At 49.4% G+C, this 17,576-nt stretch overlaps 1 protein-coding gene across 2 annotated transcripts; it reads left to right on the plus strand.

The window, feature by feature from the left end:
* The first annotated feature begins 4,222 nt into the window (after nucleotides 1-4,222).
* Nucleotides 4,223-16,735, plus strand: LOC308571316 (uncharacterized protein). 2 transcript variants are annotated; one of them, XM_081166952.1, is made up of 5 exons: nucleotides 4,223-4,924; nucleotides 12,305-12,611; nucleotides 14,495-14,568; nucleotides 14,900-15,061; nucleotides 16,599-16,735. In XM_081166952.1, the coding sequence occupies exons 1-4, from the start codon at nucleotides 4,790-4,792 to the stop codon at nucleotides 14,948-14,950; spliced, it is 567 nt and encodes a 188-aa protein (XP_081023078.1). In that variant the 5' UTR covers nucleotides 4,223-4,789; the 3' UTR covers nucleotides 14,951-15,061; nucleotides 16,599-16,735. The 2 variants fall into 2 exon arrangements, 1 of the variants encoding a protein (XP_081023078.1); XR_014001300.1 differs by lacking the exons at nucleotides 12,305-12,611; nucleotides 14,495-14,568; nucleotides 14,900-15,061 and adding exons at nucleotides 12,708-12,784; nucleotides 13,424-13,478; nucleotides 14,206-14,305 and having other exon boundaries at nucleotides 4,303-4,924.
* Nucleotides 16,736-17,576: the final 841 nt, after the last annotated feature.

Genomic DNA, 17,576 nt, shown 5'->3' on the forward strand with positions numbered 1-17,576 from the left:
TGCTGGATCAGACCAAGGGCCTAACTTCTCCAGCATTCTCTTCTCCCAGGGGTCACCCAGATGCCTTTGAGATTATTCCTACAAAAAGGCGGCTCTTGTGAGCTCCGCAGTGGGATCTGCTTTAAGTCCCTGGGGTGGGTGTGACAGCTGAACGTGTCCCAGGTGATGTTCTGTCCCTGGCGTTCGGTCTGTGGCAGCCCATTCACATGGTCAGGGATTCTTCCCTCGAACCGGCCCTAGTTTAGAGTTCTCCTATGCTTCAAGAATACCTTCTTTCTTCCAGGATCTCCTATATGCACCACTGTGGCTGCTACCAAAAGAAAAAAGGCCCTGAGTCAGGCACATACAGAAGACCAAGGCGGACTTCCGGTTTTCGTCGCAAAGGGAAGAGGGCCGAGATGTGTGCCGGAGCCTCCTGCTGATGCCACTCATGTAAAAAGAACAGGTAAGAGGAGGAAGCGACATGGGTGGCGCTGTGGTCTAAACCACAGAGCCTAGGACTTGCCAATCAGAAGGTCGGCGGTTCGAATCCCCACGACGGGGTGAGCTCCTGTTGCTCGGTCCCTGCTCCTGCCAACTTAGCAGTTTGAAAGCACACCAGTGCAAGTAAATAAATAGGTACCACTCCAGCGGGAAGGTCGGGCCGTCATGTGCCCAGGCAGGAGCAGCGAGCGTTGGCAGCCAGTGGTGACGTGGGCATGGGCAGCATGGCAGGGGTGCTTGTTCTAGTGCTCAGGCCATGTCCCTGCCGTAGATTTGGGGCTGGCCCTATGTTCCCACCGCAGGAGGGTCCTGCCTCCGCTGGCTTGCCTTCCCCTGTACTGCTGCTGGGCTGCTCTGTGTCGGGCAGAAAATGGAGGGATGTGGCTGGGGGGCAGCGGCAGCAGACTGAGGATGTGACGGAGTTGGGAAGGAAGACGGGGGGGGGGGGAATATTGAGGGGGCTGTGCCCCAGAAGAAAATCACCAGGGAGGGTCCTCGGGGCCCCATCCCCTAGAGCGGCTGGCTATCCCCCTTCCCCCCCCCTTTCTTCCCAATGCTATACAGCATATAACACCAGTGTCTCACAACAAATGTAACTGAAGAACTTGAAGACAGAGACAATGCCTATGCTTTTGAGAACGAGGGGAAATTATTATTTTATTTTAAAAAAGAAAAGGAGTGTGTGGCAGCCCCATATATTTAAGGAGCTCCACCCCTATTACATCATTAGAACCAGAACATAAACCTGTGAACCTAGAAGAGAACAAAAAATATCCTCAGGGCCCAATCCCCTAGAGCGGCTGGCTACCCTGACGATTTTGAGGTATTTCTTCCTTCGCAGGGCCATGGTTTGGGAAAGGCTCTGGCCAAGCAGCAGCCCAGCGGTGCCATGATGAAAACCAAAATGTGCAGGTATGCTGTGACCTTCTGAGGCAGGGGAAGGGTTTCCCAGTCCTCTTGCCGGCTGGAGGAGGAAGGCCTGATTTAGATCTTCCTATAGTTTCATGGGGAGGGTTTCTCTTCGGTCCACCTGAACACTCTCCCCACCAGTGGCTTCCAGCAAGAGATTGCATCCTCCTTAGGAGAGAGGCAGGCCAGAACAAGGGGGGAAAGGCTCAAAGTTCAGGTAGGTGGAAATGCCACTTGACTGCCCGATATTATAGGAATGCGTCCTTTCCGTGTCCCCCGCCCTCATGCGCCAGACTGGTGCTAGCATGGCTGGGAGACAGGCGCCTGCCGATGTCTCCGCTTTCTTTGCATGGAGCGAGCCTTTCCCCAACGTTTACTTCGTTCTGGCGAAATCCCTAGAGAAACGTGATGACCCTCAGGTACTGGGGCAGATCTGTTAGCATGCTTAAACATGCATATACAATGGTAGCCAGAAGGCTGGAGTTTGAAGGCCAGCAAGCTTGGCTGTTGGCAGGATCCTTTCTGTCGACGGTGACCCCTTGCTGGCGGAGGAGCTTAACCTCTTCTTTGCTCGCTTCGAGAAGGAGCCACCTGAGACGCCGGTATTACAGCCACCAGCCCATAGGGGCCCCTCATTCACGGTAGAGGAACATGAGGTGAGACAGGTTTTGAGGATGGCGAATCCGAGGAAGGCGGCTGGACCTGATGGCATCACTGGAAAGGTGTTGAAGGGCTGTGCGGATCAGCTGGCGAGGGTCTTTACTAAGATATTCAATAAGTCCTTACACCAGTCTATTGTCCCACCCTGCCTGAAGTCGTCAACTATTGTCCCTCTGCCTAAAAAATCCACAATCAGTAGTTTGAATGACTATAGACCAGTTGCACTGACTCCAATCATCATGAAGTGTTTTGAGAAACTGGTGCGCCGTCACATTATTTCCTGTCTTCCATCAACTTTTGACAACTACCAGTTTGCATACAGAGCAAATAGATCCACAGAAGACGCCATCAATACCACTCTCCATGCTGCTCTGTCCCATCTGGAGCAGCCGGGGAGTTATGTGAGGCTGCTGTTTGTGGATTTTAGCTCTGCTTTTAACACTATCCTCCCCCATAGACTGGTGTCCAAGCTAGAGGCGATTGGACTCTCCAACTCCACCTGTCTCTGGGTTTTGGATTTTTTGTCAGAACGTTCTCAGAGGGTTAAAGTAGGGTCACACATGTCCACAGCCCTTAGCCTTAACACCGGCTCACCACAGGGTTGTGTGTTGAGTCCCCTGCTCTACACTCTCTATACGTATGACTGTACAGCCATCTATTCCAGCAACAAAATCATCAAGTTTGCTGATGACACTACGGTGGTGGGGCTCATTTCAGGAGGGGATGAGTCCGCCTATCGGGACGAGGTGGAGCGGCTCTGTGTTTGGTGTGGAGAGAACAATCTGGCTCTTAATACGGCTAAGACCAAGGAATTGGTGGTGGATTACAGGGGAAAAAAGGCGGACATTCAGCCCTTGTATATCAACGGGGAACGGGTGGAGAGGGTGGCGGAATTCAGGTTTTTGGGAGTAGCTATCGATCAGGGCATGACTTGGAGCGCACATACCACCGCTCTGGTGAAGAAGGCCCAGCAGAGAATTTATTTCCTCAGACTTTTAAAGAAGAACAATCTGAGTGAGAGACTGCTGGTGTGCTTCTACCGAGGCTCCATAGAGAGCATTCTTACATACTGTATTTGTGCTTGGTTCTCCGGTTGTACAGCTAGGGAGAGGAAGGTGCTCCAGAAGGTCATAACCACAGCCCAAAGGATTATTGGTCATCCTCTCCCACCTTGGAAGAACTGTACGGTTCCCGTTGTCTTAGGAAAGCAAATAACATCCTGCATGATTCATCTCACCCGGGACACGGTCTGTTTGCACTACTGCCTTCTGGCAGGAGGTATAGAAACATCAAGTCAAAGACAAATAGACTGAAAAACAGTTTCTATCCAAGAGCTGTGGCCTTTTTGAATGCTGTAACTCGATAGTGTGACCTGGGAGTTTGATGGGTGTGGTGCGGGTGTGGCTGGAATGTGGTTTGTTTGGTTGTTGTTGTTGTTTTGCTTTTGATGTTTTAAGGGATGGCATCCAATTTCGTTGCACTTTGTACAATGTTGCACTTGTGTAATGACAATAAAGAATCTATTCTATTCTATTCTATTCTATTCTATTCTATTCATTTCTGGGGGTTGGACTAGATGACCCTTGGGGTCCCTTCCAACTCCACCCTACTATGATTCTATCAAGCAGCTAAAGGAACGGGCAGAGGAGCGATACGCAGAACCAGGGGAGGCACAAGCACACACCCCAACAGCACCCTCTGGCCTGACCCACCGTGGCCGCATCCCAGCACACTTTGACCCCCCTGATTATATATTTCTTAATTCAGCTACCTGAAAAAGCAAGCAGCCTGGCCCCTGTTTGCCAGCTAATGTCACAAAGTGCCGCTTTGCAAGCAAGCCCTATAAAGCCCTGCAAGAGGGATGCCTGTCAGATGATAGTGAGAGACTTGCCAAGACAAGTGTGCCCATCAGCGATGATGAGACGGAACTGTGAAGGTAGGCGCAGAGGAGATGAGTGGCATCGAAATAACATTATTATTGTTGTTCTTGTTGTTGTTAGCGTCACCTGTCACTGGTGCATGTGGCTTGGCTCCCTTGCTTGACTGGTCCACAGCTGTTGATAGCTTGGCAGGTCCTCAGCTGTGGTCCCCAGATTATCTTTTCTGTTGTGAATGTGAAGGCTTGCAAGCAAGCATTATATTGCCCTGCAAGAGGGATGCCTGTCAGAGACTTGCCAAATGGCTTCCAATAGCAGAGACCCCTCCAGACCTAGGAATTCAGCCATAAAGAGGGACCAGGAAGGTAGGAGCTGTTCTGGTGCCAGGACCTAGAGTTGGGGAGGGAAATGGGAAGCCAGGCAGTCATCGAGTGTCCCAGGATTGTGCCTTGCCATCAAGGGGAACGCCTGGGAGATGGGCTTTGCTCTTGCTCAAGCACTAACATGGCCAAACTGGTTATCCCATTTGGAGGACAAGAACGGATTCTCCTCAAATCGGATTGGCTCATGTATATCTGAGAGGAGCAAGCAGGTGTAGCCTTCCCATGTCACCCCACCATCATGCCCCAGATTGGTGCTAGCATGGCTGGGGCAGAGGGAAGGAAGGGGTCCTTCCAAAACACCATTTGGGAGTCGTAGGAACACTCTCCCCACCAGTGGCTTCCAGCAAGAGATTGCATCCTCTTTAGGAGAGAGGCAGGCCAGAACAAGGAGGGAAAGGCTCACAGTTCAGGTAGGTGGAAATGCCACTTGACTGCCCGATATTATAGGAATGCGTCTTTTCCGTGTCCCCCACCCTCATGCACCAGACTGGTGCTAACATGGCTGGGAGACAGGCGCCTGCTGGTGTCTCCGTTTTCTTTGCATGGAGCGAGCCTTTCCCCAACGTTTACATCGTTCTGGCCAAATCCCTGGAGAGACGTGAGGACCCTCAGGTACTGGGGCAGAGGGAAGGAAGGGGTCATTGTGAAACACATTTGGGGAGCCTGTGGCTTCCAACAAGTGCTTTCCAGAAGCATTGCTCCTTCCAAGACGGCTGGTTGCCTTTGATAGGCTTCTCATCCATGCAATTGTCTAGTCCTCTTTGAAAGCCACCCCATCCAAGACACTCTTGTGGTGTATCTAAGTCTCCTATGCCTGTTCCTGCAAGGAGATGACTATTGTGAGCTCCTTTGGTTAGCATCTATCTGGGCTGGAAAATATTAAGGTTGCTCCCTCCTCCCTGGGACAGCCCAGTAAGGTATTCAAATGGTTGCATGGTGCGGATCTCATATCAGTGTTATGAGAGTGAAATCAACACATTTCCCTCTCCCCTTTCTTCACCCCATGCAGAATCGCAATGGTTACCAGAAGGCGAGAGTTTGGAGCCCAGCCAAGCTTGGCTGTTGGCAGGATCCCTGCATTGCCGGGGGTTGGACTAGATCACCCTTGGGATCCCTTCCAACTCCACCATACTATGATTCTATCAAGCAGCTAAAGGAACGGGCAGAGGAGCGATACGCAGAACCAGGGAAGGCACAACCACACACCCCAACAGCACCCTCTGGCCTGACCCACCGTGGCCTCATCCCAGCACACTTTGACCCCCCAATTTTATATCCCCCTTCCCCCCCTTTCTTCCCAATGCTATACGGCATATAACACCAGTGTCTTACAACAAATGTAACTGAAGAACTTGAAGACAGAGACAATGCCTATGCTTTTGAAAACGAGGGGAAATTATTATTTTATTTTAAAAAAGAAAAGGAGTGTGTGGCAGCCCCATATATTTAAAGAGCTCCACCCCTATTACATCATTAGAACCAGAACATAAACCTGTGAACCTAGAAAAGAACAAAAAATATCCTCAGGGTCCAATCCCCTAGAGCGGCTGGCTACCCCGACGATTTTGAGATATTTCTTCCTTCGCAGGGCCATGGTTTGGGAAAGGCTCTGGCCAAGCAGCAGCCCAGCGGTGCCATGATGAAAACCAAAATGTGCAGGTATGCTGTGACCTTCTGAGGCAGGGGAAGGGTTTCCCAGTCCTCTTGCCGGCTGGAGGAGGAAGGCCTGATTTAGATCTTCCTATAGTTTTATGGGGAGGGTTTCTCTTGGGTCCCCCTGGGCAGGACAAGGGGTGTGATTCTCTCCCATGCCAAAAGCACATCCCAAGGTTGGGTTAGGGCAGTTTTAGAATGGCATGACCCGTGCGCTCACACTGGGCACCACGCTGCAGAGGGGGCCAAAACCATGCTGAAGAACAAGAGGGAGGGATTATAGCGTTGCACAGGACGCCATTGACATTTTAGAGCCCAATGTCCACCCTGGTTGGGAATACTTCTGTGGAGTTGAATCCCAGAATTCTCCCCACCCACATCCTTCCTAGAAAAAAGCCAAAAATATCAATGGTTGGTACAGAACCTAGGTACTACGGCCTCACTAAAGGAGATTGTATGAATGATTGTTGGATGACGTGTGTACCTGAGCTTATGGCCTCAAATTCTCTTTCTCTGTAAGACAGAGTTGTTCCGCCTGGCCTTTGGCTTGGAGCCAATTTGATGCCCTCCCCCTCTTCCTTTTTCCTTTTCTCCTCCTGTGATGAGGCTGCATTTTAATATTTTAATGTTTCAATATTTTAATGTTGTTTTTAAGTTGTATTCATTCAACTTGTTTTTATTATTGCTTGTTATAAGTTCAGCACAAACAGTTGGGCCTGGTGAGCATTTAAGGTCCCCAACCCTAATCTGCAGGTTGCCATCTGATTGGATTTTATTCTGATCCTGATCTGATTTGAGGATGTATTTTAATTGACTGTCTGATTTTATGTTAATGTGTTATACATTTGATGTTAGCCGCCCTGAGCCCAGCCTTGGCTGGGGAGGGCAGGGTATAAATAAAAATTATTATTATTATTATTATTAATCTTATATGCTGCTTTATTACAAAAATCATGACTAGACCTCTGATCCTTAAACTGAATAGTTATTTGCCCATCCACCCCCTCCAGAACCCACTGCTCTCAACTGACTCTCAACTGCCTCACATTCAAATGCCCTTTCAAATCCTCATCCAATCATCACTCACCACCAGAATGCCACACTCTCTCTTCCCCTCTCCCTCCTTAACATTCCCATAGTAATTCTCATACTCTTACCTTAATAACCCTATTACATTCTTTTTTATATAAGTTTTTTTATTCAAAATTAAAACAAAACATATTATCCCAAAACATATCATCCTTGTTTCCCCCCCATCTTTCCTTCCTCCCCCCACAAAGCCTCCCCGACTTCCCTCAGTTCCAGTCTTTGGTTTCTCTGAGACTGCTGTTTTCTGCATGTTACAAAGTGGTATAGCCCCTCAAACTATTTAGCTGATTATTATCAATAAAACGTTGGTGAATGAATCATAGAATCATAGAATCATAGAGTTGGAAGAGACCACAAGGGCCATCGAGTCCAACCCCCTGCCAAGCAGGAAACACCATCAGAGCACTCCTGACATATGGTTGTCAAGCCTCTGCTTAAAGACCTCCAAAGTAGGAGACTCCACCACACTCCTTGGCAGCAAATTCCACTGTCAAACAGCTCTTACTGTCAAGAAGTTCTTCCTAATGTTTAGGTGGAATCTTCTTTCTTGTAGTTTGGATCCATTGCTCCGTGTCCGCTTCTCTGGAGCAGCAGAAAACAACCTTTCTCCCTCCTCTATGTGACATCCTTTTATATATTTGAACATGGCTATCATATCACCCCTTAACCTCCTCTTCTCCAGGCTAAACATGCCCAGCTCCCTTAGCCGTTCCTCATAAGGCATCGTTTCCAGGCCTTTGACCATTTTGGTTGCCCTCCTCTGGACACGTTCCAGTTTGTCAGTGTCCTTCTTGAATTGTGGTGCCCAGAACTGGACACAGTACTCCAGGTGAGGTCTGACCAGAGCAGAATACAGTGGCACTATTACTTCCCTTGATCTAGATGCTATACTCCTATTGATGAGGCCCAGAATTGCATTGGCTTTTTTAGCTGCCGCGTCACACTGTTGGCTCATGTCAAGTTTGTGGTCAACCAAGACTCCTAGATCCTTTTCACATGTACTGCTCTCAATCCAGGTGTCACCCATCTTGTATTTGTGCCTCTCATTTTTTTTGCCCAAGTGCAATACTTTACATTTCTCCCTGTTAAAATTCATCTTGTTTGTTTTGGCCCAGTTTTCTAATCTGTCAAGGTCGTTTTGAAGTGTGATCCTGTCCTCTGGGGTGTTAGCCACCCCTCCCAGTTTGGTGTCATCTGCAAATTTGATCAGGATGCCCTTGAGTCCATCATCCAAGTCGTTGATAAAGATGTTGAATAAGACCGGGCCCAAGACAGAACCCTGTGGCACCCCACTAGTCACTCTTCTCCAGGATGAAGAGGAACCATTGATGAGCACCCTTTGGGTTCGGTCAGTCAGCCAGTTACAAATCCACTGAGTGGTAGCATAGTCAAGACCGCATTTTACCAGCTTCTTTACAAGAATATCATGGGGCACCTTGTCAAATGCCTTACTGAAATCAAGGTAGGCTATATCCACTGAGTTCCCTTCATCTACCAGGCTTGTAATTCTGTCAAAAAACGAGATCAGGTTAGTCTGACATGACTTATTTTTCAGAAATCCATGCTGACTATTGGTGATCACAGCATTCCTTTCTAGGTGCTCACAGACTGTTTTCTTAATGATCTGCTCCAGAATCTTCCCTGGTATTGATGTCAGACTGACTGGGCGGTAATTATTTGGGTCCTCTCTTTTCCCCTTTTTGAAAATAGGGACAACATTTGCCCTCCTCCAGTCTGCCGGGACTTCGCCTGTTCTCCAGGAATTCTCAAAGATGACTGCCAGTGGTTCTGAGATCACATCTGCCAGTTCTTTTAATACTCTTGGATGCAGTTCATCTGGCCCTGGAGACTTGAATACATCTAAACTAGCCAAGTATTCTTGTACTATCTCCTTAGTTATTCTGGGCTGTGTTTCCTTTGCTGAATCATTTGCTCCAAATTCTTCAGGTCGGGCATTGTTTTCTTTATCAGAGAAGACTGAGGCAAAGAAGGCATTGAGGAGTTCAGCCCTTTCTGTGTCCCCTGTTTGCATTTCACCATCTTCTCCTCTGAGTGACCCCACTGTTTCTTTGTTCTTCCTTTTGCTACGAACATACCCATAAAAGCCTTTTTTGTTGCTTTTAACCTCTCTAGCAAGCCTGAGTTCATTCTGTGCTTTAGCTTTTCTGACTTTGTGTCTACACGTGCTGGCTATTTGTTTGAATTCCTCTTTGGTGGTTTCCCCCCTTTTCCATTTTTTTGTACACATCCTTTTTTAATCTTAACTCAGTTAAAAGTTCTTTAGATAGCCACCCTGGCTTCTTTAGGCACCTTCCATGTTTCCGTCTCATTGGTATTGCCTGACGTTGTGCTTTTACTATCTCCCTCTTAACAAACTCCCAGCCATCATGAACTCCCTTTCCTTTTAGTATTACTGTCCATGGGATCTCACCCAGCACTTCCCTAAGTTTTATGAAGTCAGCTTTCTTAAAGTCAAGAAATTGAGTCCTAGTATGCTTGGCTGCTCCTTTCCGCTGTATAGTAAACTTCAGAAGAGCATGATCACTCGCACCTAATGATCCTTCCACTTCTACCCCACTAACCAGCTCATCAACGTTGGTTAGGACCAGATCTAAAATGGCTGTTCCTCTTGTTGCTTCTCCCACTTTCTGGACAATGAAGTTGTCTGCAAGGCCAGTGAGGAATCTGTTTGACCTTATGCTCTTGGCTGAGTTTGACATCCAACAAATATCCGGGTAATTGAAGTCCCCCATTACTACTATCTCCCTTCCTTTTGCATGCTTGGCCATCTGTTCCAGGAAGGCATCATCTATGTCCTCCGTTTGGCTTGGGGATCTATAGTAAACTCCCACAATATTTAGTTTGCTGTACCAAGAGCTCAAGCTCATCTTGTTTATTTCCCATGCTTTGCGCATTAGTGTACAGACATTGAAGTCCATTAATCATTCCCCCATGTCTCTTATTTAAGGATTTTTTCCTCCCACCACTAGGTCTGCGTGCTGTTTGCTCCATTTGGTCTATGACATTTGGATGATCATCTTCATCAATTGATAGACTCCTACCTTCAGGAGCACTGTCTCCCTCCCCCACATTAGTCAGTTTAAAGCCCTCCTGATGAGGTTTCTGAGATTTTTACGTGAGCGTACTCACGTAAACAACCAGCCGCTCTTCAGCTCCCGGTCTAGCAGATTAGCTCCCCTGCCTCTCTGAACTTTAGGCAGAACTCCAAGCTGGTTTCAGCATCGTCGTCAGCTTGCCTCCACACGTTAGGCACATTTCCAAGCTCTCTGCAGCCTTTCTGCACAGCGGCTTCAGCTTGCTTGCCTGCTTGCCTCAGACTCCGGCCTCCCGTTCTCCAAAGGCGCCCCCAAGCTGTACTCACAAGACTTCCAGCTCATCCAGCACCCGTCCGGAGAAACGATTCCCTGCTGCTCTCAGCTCCTTGGCAGTTCTCAGCAACACAGGCACTCTCTGCGGTTTGCAGCCAGCTGCTTTCAAACTCCGCAGCTGCTCCTTTGCCTCTTAACACCAGGCACAAAGTCCTTCCGCCTCCTGCCGGCCCCCTGCTCGACACCGCAGATCAAAGCTCCCGACAGTTTTACAAGCGGTGATGACCCATAACCTGTGCTGTTTTATCAGCCGTGACCCCCGCTAATTGATTTACAAACCTCGATTAGCGGTTTATTGCTGCCCGGCACGCTTCCACTCCAGCTCTTCTTCGTCACGGTTCAGCAGAGCTTCGCACAGCGTTGTAAACTGTCACCTGCTGGATTCAGCTCCCAGACAAACACACAGAGTCCCGTTTGTCTCTATACAGCTTTTATTTCCAACATTTCTCAGGTATTTCCAGGGCTAGTTGCAGCCATCACTGCCCTGCGTCTGTTCCCCACAGCTCACATAGTGGGACTGACAAATCTCCTCCCAAAACTCCTCCCAGCTTCTACAGCTGACGTCAGAATGGTGAGGCATCATGGGAACAACTTAACCAGTTAAGTTCCAACTCCAACAGGATCCTCTGCTCATGGCTGCAGCCGCAGTGGCAGGGATCCTCCGCACACAGTTGTGATGGCGCAATGGTGGCGGCTCGTGCCATCGCGCCTGGCGGTTGTGGAATGAGCCCCCCGCGGGGTGGCTTCTTGTCACCCCCCTCAGAGATGGCACCTGGGGCGCACCACTCTCCCCGCTCATCCTTCCTCTGCCACTGGGGGGGGGGGTTAGGAAACACACAAGAAGGGCCTACAGGATCAGGCCAAGGGCCCATGTGGTCCAGCCTCCTCTTCTCCCAGGGGCCACCCAGATGCCACTGGGAAAGCCACAAGCAGGATCTGAGCCCAAGAGCCCTCTGCCCACCTGGGACTTCCTGCAACGGCTTCCTGGGTGGGACAGCTGGATGGGCGTCTGAGGGGATGTTCTGTCCCTGGCATTCGGTCTGTGAAAGACCATTCACATGTTCAGGGATTCTTCCCTTGAAGCAGCCCTTAGCGTCGAGTTCTCCCCAGCTTCAAGGACACCATCTTTCTTGCAGGATCTCCTGTCTGCACTGCTATGGCTGCTGCCCAAGACACCATGTAAATAGAACAGGTAAGAGGAAGGGAAAATTTGAATGGAGTGGGGAGAACACCTACAAGTTAAGCGTACATTTTCATGCTGTGGGGGCATTTCTGGGGAAAACGGCTTACACTATTAAGACAAATTTAGGAACTGGGGGACACGTCCCATTGTCCTTGACCGGAGTACAATTGCAAAGATTACAAAACTCAGTGGTTTTATGCCCTGCGAATTTGCACGGCAGCATGGTATGGTAAAGGTAAAGGGACCCCTGACCATTAGGTCCAGTCGTGGCTGACTCTTGGGTTGTGGCGCTCATCTTGCTTTATTGGCTAAGGGAGCTGGCGTACAGCTTCCGGGTCATGTGGCCAGCATGACTAAGCCGCTTCTGGGAAACCAGAGCAGCGCACGGAAACACTGTTTACCTTCCCGCCGGAGTGGTACCTATTTATCTACTTGCACTTTGAAGTGCTTTCAAACTGCTAGGTTGCCAGGAGCAGGGACCGAGCAACGGGAGCTCACCTCGTCATGTGGATTTGAACCGCCGACCTTCGGATCGGCAAGTCCTAGGCTCTGTGGTTTAACCCACAGCGCCACCCGCGTCCCTTGGTGCATGGTGTGACAGGACGATAATTGGGGAATCTGCTGACAGTGAGAGCCCATTCACATGAGAGCCCATACAATATCCTGTTTCCTTCACAGAGTCATGACTCCAGGGATGAGGCTCCAACTCCAGCTCCCGAGATAAAGGACCAGAGGACATCTCTGTGGTTCCTGGTTGCCATCCCTCACGCCTCTTCCCCACTGCCCCTCCTCTGTGTGGGCATGGCTCAGTCTCGGCCCTGTTTGGCGCGGAAGCAGCAGCCAAAGTTTTTTCTCATGCTGGGAACAGCATCTCTGCTCATTTCTGAGAAAGAGGAGACTTTGGCTGCTGCTTCTGAGCTAGGCCGGCCGGGACAGAAGCGAGACACCCGTACAGAGGCCAAGTGGGAAGAGCTGGTAAGATCAGGTAGGAGGAAATGCCCCCTTCCCAGGTCCCCCACCCTCCTGCCCCAGACTGGGGCTAGCCTGGCTGGGAGCCAGACACCTGCTGTTTGTTTTGCAGTGAGGGAAAGATTCAGACTGGAAGCCATTGCATCCTGGGAGGGACTGGAGCCCAGATGAAGGACTGCTGCCCCAGAGGTAATGGAATGGGGGAAGGAGGGGGCAGGGGCGAAGGAAGGCTAACGGGCACCTGGTGTTGGGGAGGGTGGGGCAAACTGCCCAGCGGTGCATGGGTGGCCTCTCACCTCAGAGGTAATGGGACAAGTGGAAGGGGGGCTTAGGAAACCCACAAGAAGGCCTGCAGGATCAGGCCAAGGGCTCACCTGGCCCTGCCTCCTCTTTTGCCAGGGGCCACCCAGATGCCACTGGGAAAGCCACAAACAGGATCTGAGCCCAAGAGCCCTCTGCCCACCTGGGACGTCCTGCAACAGTTTTTCTGAAGCATTCTTTCCTCCATCAGGACTAGTAGCCTTTGACTGCCCCCTCCTCCGTTCAACCGCCTAATCCTCTTTTAAAGCCATGCGGTCAGAGATGCTCTTCTGCTGCATCTCCTGGTCATCTGATGGTTCCTGCCAAAAGGCGCCTCTTGTGAGCTCCTCTGTAGGATCTGCTTTCAGTCCCTGGGGTGGGTGTGAGAGCTGGATGGGGGGCTGAGGGGACGTTCTATCCCTGGCGTTCAGTCTGTGACAGACCTTTCACACATTCAGGGATTTTCCCCTCAAAATAGCGCTTAGCATCGAGTTCTCCCTTGCTTCAAAGATCCCTTCTTTCTTGCAGGATCTCCTTTGTGCACTGCTGTGGCTGCTGCCGAAGTCTCCCTCAAAAAGAACAGGTAAGAGGAAGGGAAGCTTTGCATGGGATGGGGAGAACACCCTACAGGGGTCAGCAAACTTTTTCAGCAGGGGGCCGGTCCACTGTCCCTCAGACCTTGTGGGGGGCTGGACTAGATTTTGAAAAAAAATAAAAATGAACAAATTCCTATGTCCCACCAATAACCCAGAGATGCATTTTAAATAAAAGCACACATTCTACTCATGTAAAAACACCAGGCAGGCCCCACAAATAACCTAGAGATGCATTTTAAATAAAAGCACACATTCTACTCATGTAAAAACACGCTCATTCCTGGACCGTCCGTGGGCCGGATTGAGAAGGCAATTGGGCCGGATCCGGCCCCCGGGCCTTAGTTTGCCTACCCATGAAGTTGAGCGTACGTGTTCATGCTGTGGATGCGTTTCTGGGAAAAGTTGGACACTAATAGGACGGGTTTGGTAACTGGGGCCCTCCTACAGGTGATGCTCGATTACAACTCCCATGGTCCTTGACCATTGTCCTTTTTCTCCTGCTTTTCAGCCAGACTCCCAGGTGGGTGGTGTTAAAAGTGGAAATTCCCTTTAATATAGTCTGGTTCCTTTAGAGAAATGGAACACCGTACAAAGTGCATTTGACGAAACTTAGATTGTCATGTTGTAGGCAGTGTATACAAAAGGACTGAGGCAGATTCCTGTTTTTTCCTATGTTTACTGATGGCTATGTATTGTTTGTTTTCTAATTTGCAGGAAGGCTTTGAGTGATGCCTGGGGCGGATCGATAAGAGAGGAAATGAAGACAGGATTTGGGGTGTTTTCCCTCTCCTTTGGATATATAGGTGCGATTCAGGTAGGTCATTGTGTTGGTCTGATGCAGTCAAAATATATTTTTAAAAAATTTAAAAATTGTCCAGTAGCACCTTAGAGACCAACGAAGTTTGTTCTTGGTATAAGCTTTTGTGTGCATGCACACTTATGTGTAGCCTTGCTTCCATGTCCCTTGCCCTCATGCTTGCTGATATCTTCATTTGCTTTGCAGTGAGAGAAAGCAGCAGCCTGGGAACCACCTCCCGGAAGGGAATGGAGCCCAGGAAAAGGACAGATGAGTCGCAGGTACAGGGGCAGGGGGAAGGAGGTGTTATGAAACGCCTAAGAACGCCCTGCTGGATCAGACCAAGGGCCTAACTTCTCCAGCATTCTCTTCTCCCAGGGGTCACCCAGATGCCTTTGAGATTATTCCTACAAAAAGGCGGCTCTTGTGAGCTCCGCAGCGGGATCTGCTTTAAGTTCCTGGGGTGGGTGTGACAGCTGAACGTGTCCCAGGTGATGTTCTGTCCCTGGCGTTCGGTCTGTGGCAGCCCATTCACATGGTCAGGGATTCTTCCCTCGAACCGGCCCTAGTTTAGAGTTCTCCTATGCTTCAAGAATACCTTCTTTCTTCCAGGATCTCCTATATGCACCACTGTGGCTGCTGCCAAAAGAAAAAAGGCCCTGAGTCAGGCACATACAGAAGACCAAGGCGGACTTCCGGTTTTCGTCGCAAAGGGAAGAGGGCCGAGATGTGTGCCGGAGCCTCCTGCTGAAGCCACTCATGTAAAAAGAACAGGTAAGAGGAGGAAGCGACATGGATGGCGCTGTGGTCTAAACCACAGAGCCTAGGTCTTGCCAATCAGAAGGTTGGCGGTTCGAATCCCCGCGACGGGGTGAGCTCCCGTTGCTCGGTCCCTGCTCCTGCCAACCTAGCAGTTCGAAAGCACCTCAAAGTGCAAGTAGATAAATAGGTACCGCTCCGGCGGGAAGGTGAACGGCGTTTCCGTGCGCTGCTCCGGTTCGCCAGAAGTGGCTTAGTCATGCTGGCCACATGACCCAGAAGCTGTACGTCGGCTCCCTCGGCCAATAAAGCGAGATGAGCGCCGCAACCCCAGAGTCGGCCACGACTGGACCTAATGGTCAGGGGTCCATTTACCTTTACCTTTAAGAGGAGGATTTGCATGGGGCGGGGAGAATTATTTCCAACACATCCACCATAGAAGTTATGCTGTCGCCAAGAAAAGGGCCATAACATCTGCGCCACCTCATTCCCTGCTGGACTGGGAGGGCTACGGACCCGAAGAGGAATAGAAAATTTGCATGGGGCGAGGAGAATACCCTACAAGTTGAGCGTACGTGTTCATTCCATGGAGGCATTTCTGAAAAAGGCTGACAATAATAATAATAATAATAATAATAATAATAATAATAATAATAATAATAATTTATTTATACCCCACCTTCCCTGGCCAGAGCCGGACTCAGGGTGGCTAACACCAGTAACATTACAGTAAAAACATAATGAGGGGGGACCAATTTAAAATACAGGTTAAAATGCAATTTAAAATGCAGGCTTGTTTTAAAAGTAGCCCATAGATCAAAACCATAAGGGGAGGGAAACATAAGGGTCAGACTGAGTCCAAACCAAAGGCCAGGCGGAACAGTTCTGTCTTGCAGGCCCTGCGGAAAGATGTCAAGTCCCGTAGGGCCCTAGTCTCTTGTGACAGAGCATTCCACCAAGTTGGGGCCAGTACTGAAAAGGCCCTGACCCTAGTTGAGACCAATCTAACCACCTTGCAACCTGGGACCTCCAAAGTGTTGTCATTTGTGGACCTTAAGGTCCTCTGCGGGGCATACCAGGAGAGGCGGTTCCGTAGGTACAAGGGTCCTAGGCCGCATAGGGCTTTAAAGGTCAAAACCACCTTAAACCTGACCCTGTACTCCACCGGGAGCCAGTGCAGTTGGTAAAGCACTGGATGAATGTGATCCCACAGCGAGGACCCCGTAAGGAGTCTCGCCGCGGCATTCTGCACCCGCTGGAGTTTCTGGGTCAGCTTCAAGGGCAGCCCCACATAGAGCAAGTTACAATAATCAAGCTTGGATGTGACTGACGCATGGATCACTGTGGCCAGATCAGGGCGAGAAAGGTAAGGGACCAACTGCTTAATACGGCGGAGATGGAAAAATGCTACCTTTGCTGTGGCTGCAACCTGTGCCTCCCTGGAAAGGGAGGCGTCGAAGGTTACACCCAAGCACGGCTTTGGGAACTTGGGGCCCTCCTACAGGCGATGTTCGACTACAACTCCCATTGTCCTTTTTCTCCTGCTTTTCAGCCAAACAACCAGGTGGCCCACGCTGCAGGCTGAAGTTCTGGCACCTTCCAAACCAAAGCTTAGTCTTAGAACCAGTTTCTTTTGTTTGTTTCTTTGTTTGAAATAATGTTCAATAAAGGTTTTCTTGGTTTACGAAAGTATGTTCATTGTCTCTTTTTTTCAAGTCGTGTTTTCTACAAATCGATGTTCTGTGTTTGTGCGTGGGGCTTTTCATCCTCGGCACGCACAGACTGAACAAAATTGCAATGTATCTCAACAGAATTAGAATGTTATGCAAAAGGGGGCTATGTTTCCGAGCACAATTCAAAGTGTTGGTGCTGACCTTTAAAGCCCTAAATGGCCTCGGTCCAGTATACCTGAAGGAGCGTCTCCACCCCCATCATTCAGCCCGGACACTGAGGTCCAGCGCCGAGGGCCTTCTGGCAGTTCCCTCACTGTGAGAAACCAAGTTACAGGGAACCAGGCAGAGGGCCTTCTTGGTAGTGGCACCCTCCCTGTGGAACGCCCTCCCACCAGATGTCAAAGAGAAAAATAACTACCAAACTTTTAGAAGACATCTGAAGGCAGCCCTGTTTAGGGAAGCTTTTAATGTTTAATAGGTTATTGTATTTTAGTGTTTTGTTGGAAGCCGCCCAGAGTGGCTGGGGAAACCCAGCCAGATGAGCAGGGTATAAATAAATTATTATTATTATTATTATTATTATTATTATTATTATTATTATTATTATTATTATTAATGCGGATTGGCTCCATTGCATCTCAAGCCATCTTTTCCTGTCATTGGTAGGGCTGCACTTGGAAAAGATGGAGAGATTGGTGTTGGGAAATGCTTAGAGATCACATACAGGAACAAAGCAGACATGATGTTAAATGCAAAATGTAGCTTCAAAAAATGCAAGAAAATTATCAGGCTCACAGCAGATGGGAAGGAAGTCTCCCCTGTTTCAGTCGCAAGGAAACTACTTTGAAACTACTATT

The sequence above is a fragment of the Podarcis bocagei genome (genome assembly GCF_964188305.1).
Source record: "Podarcis bocagei genome assembly, chromosome: 13".
In the NCBI taxonomy this organism is placed as follows: Eukaryota; Metazoa; Chordata; class Lepidosauria; order Squamata; family Lacertidae; genus Podarcis; species Podarcis bocagei.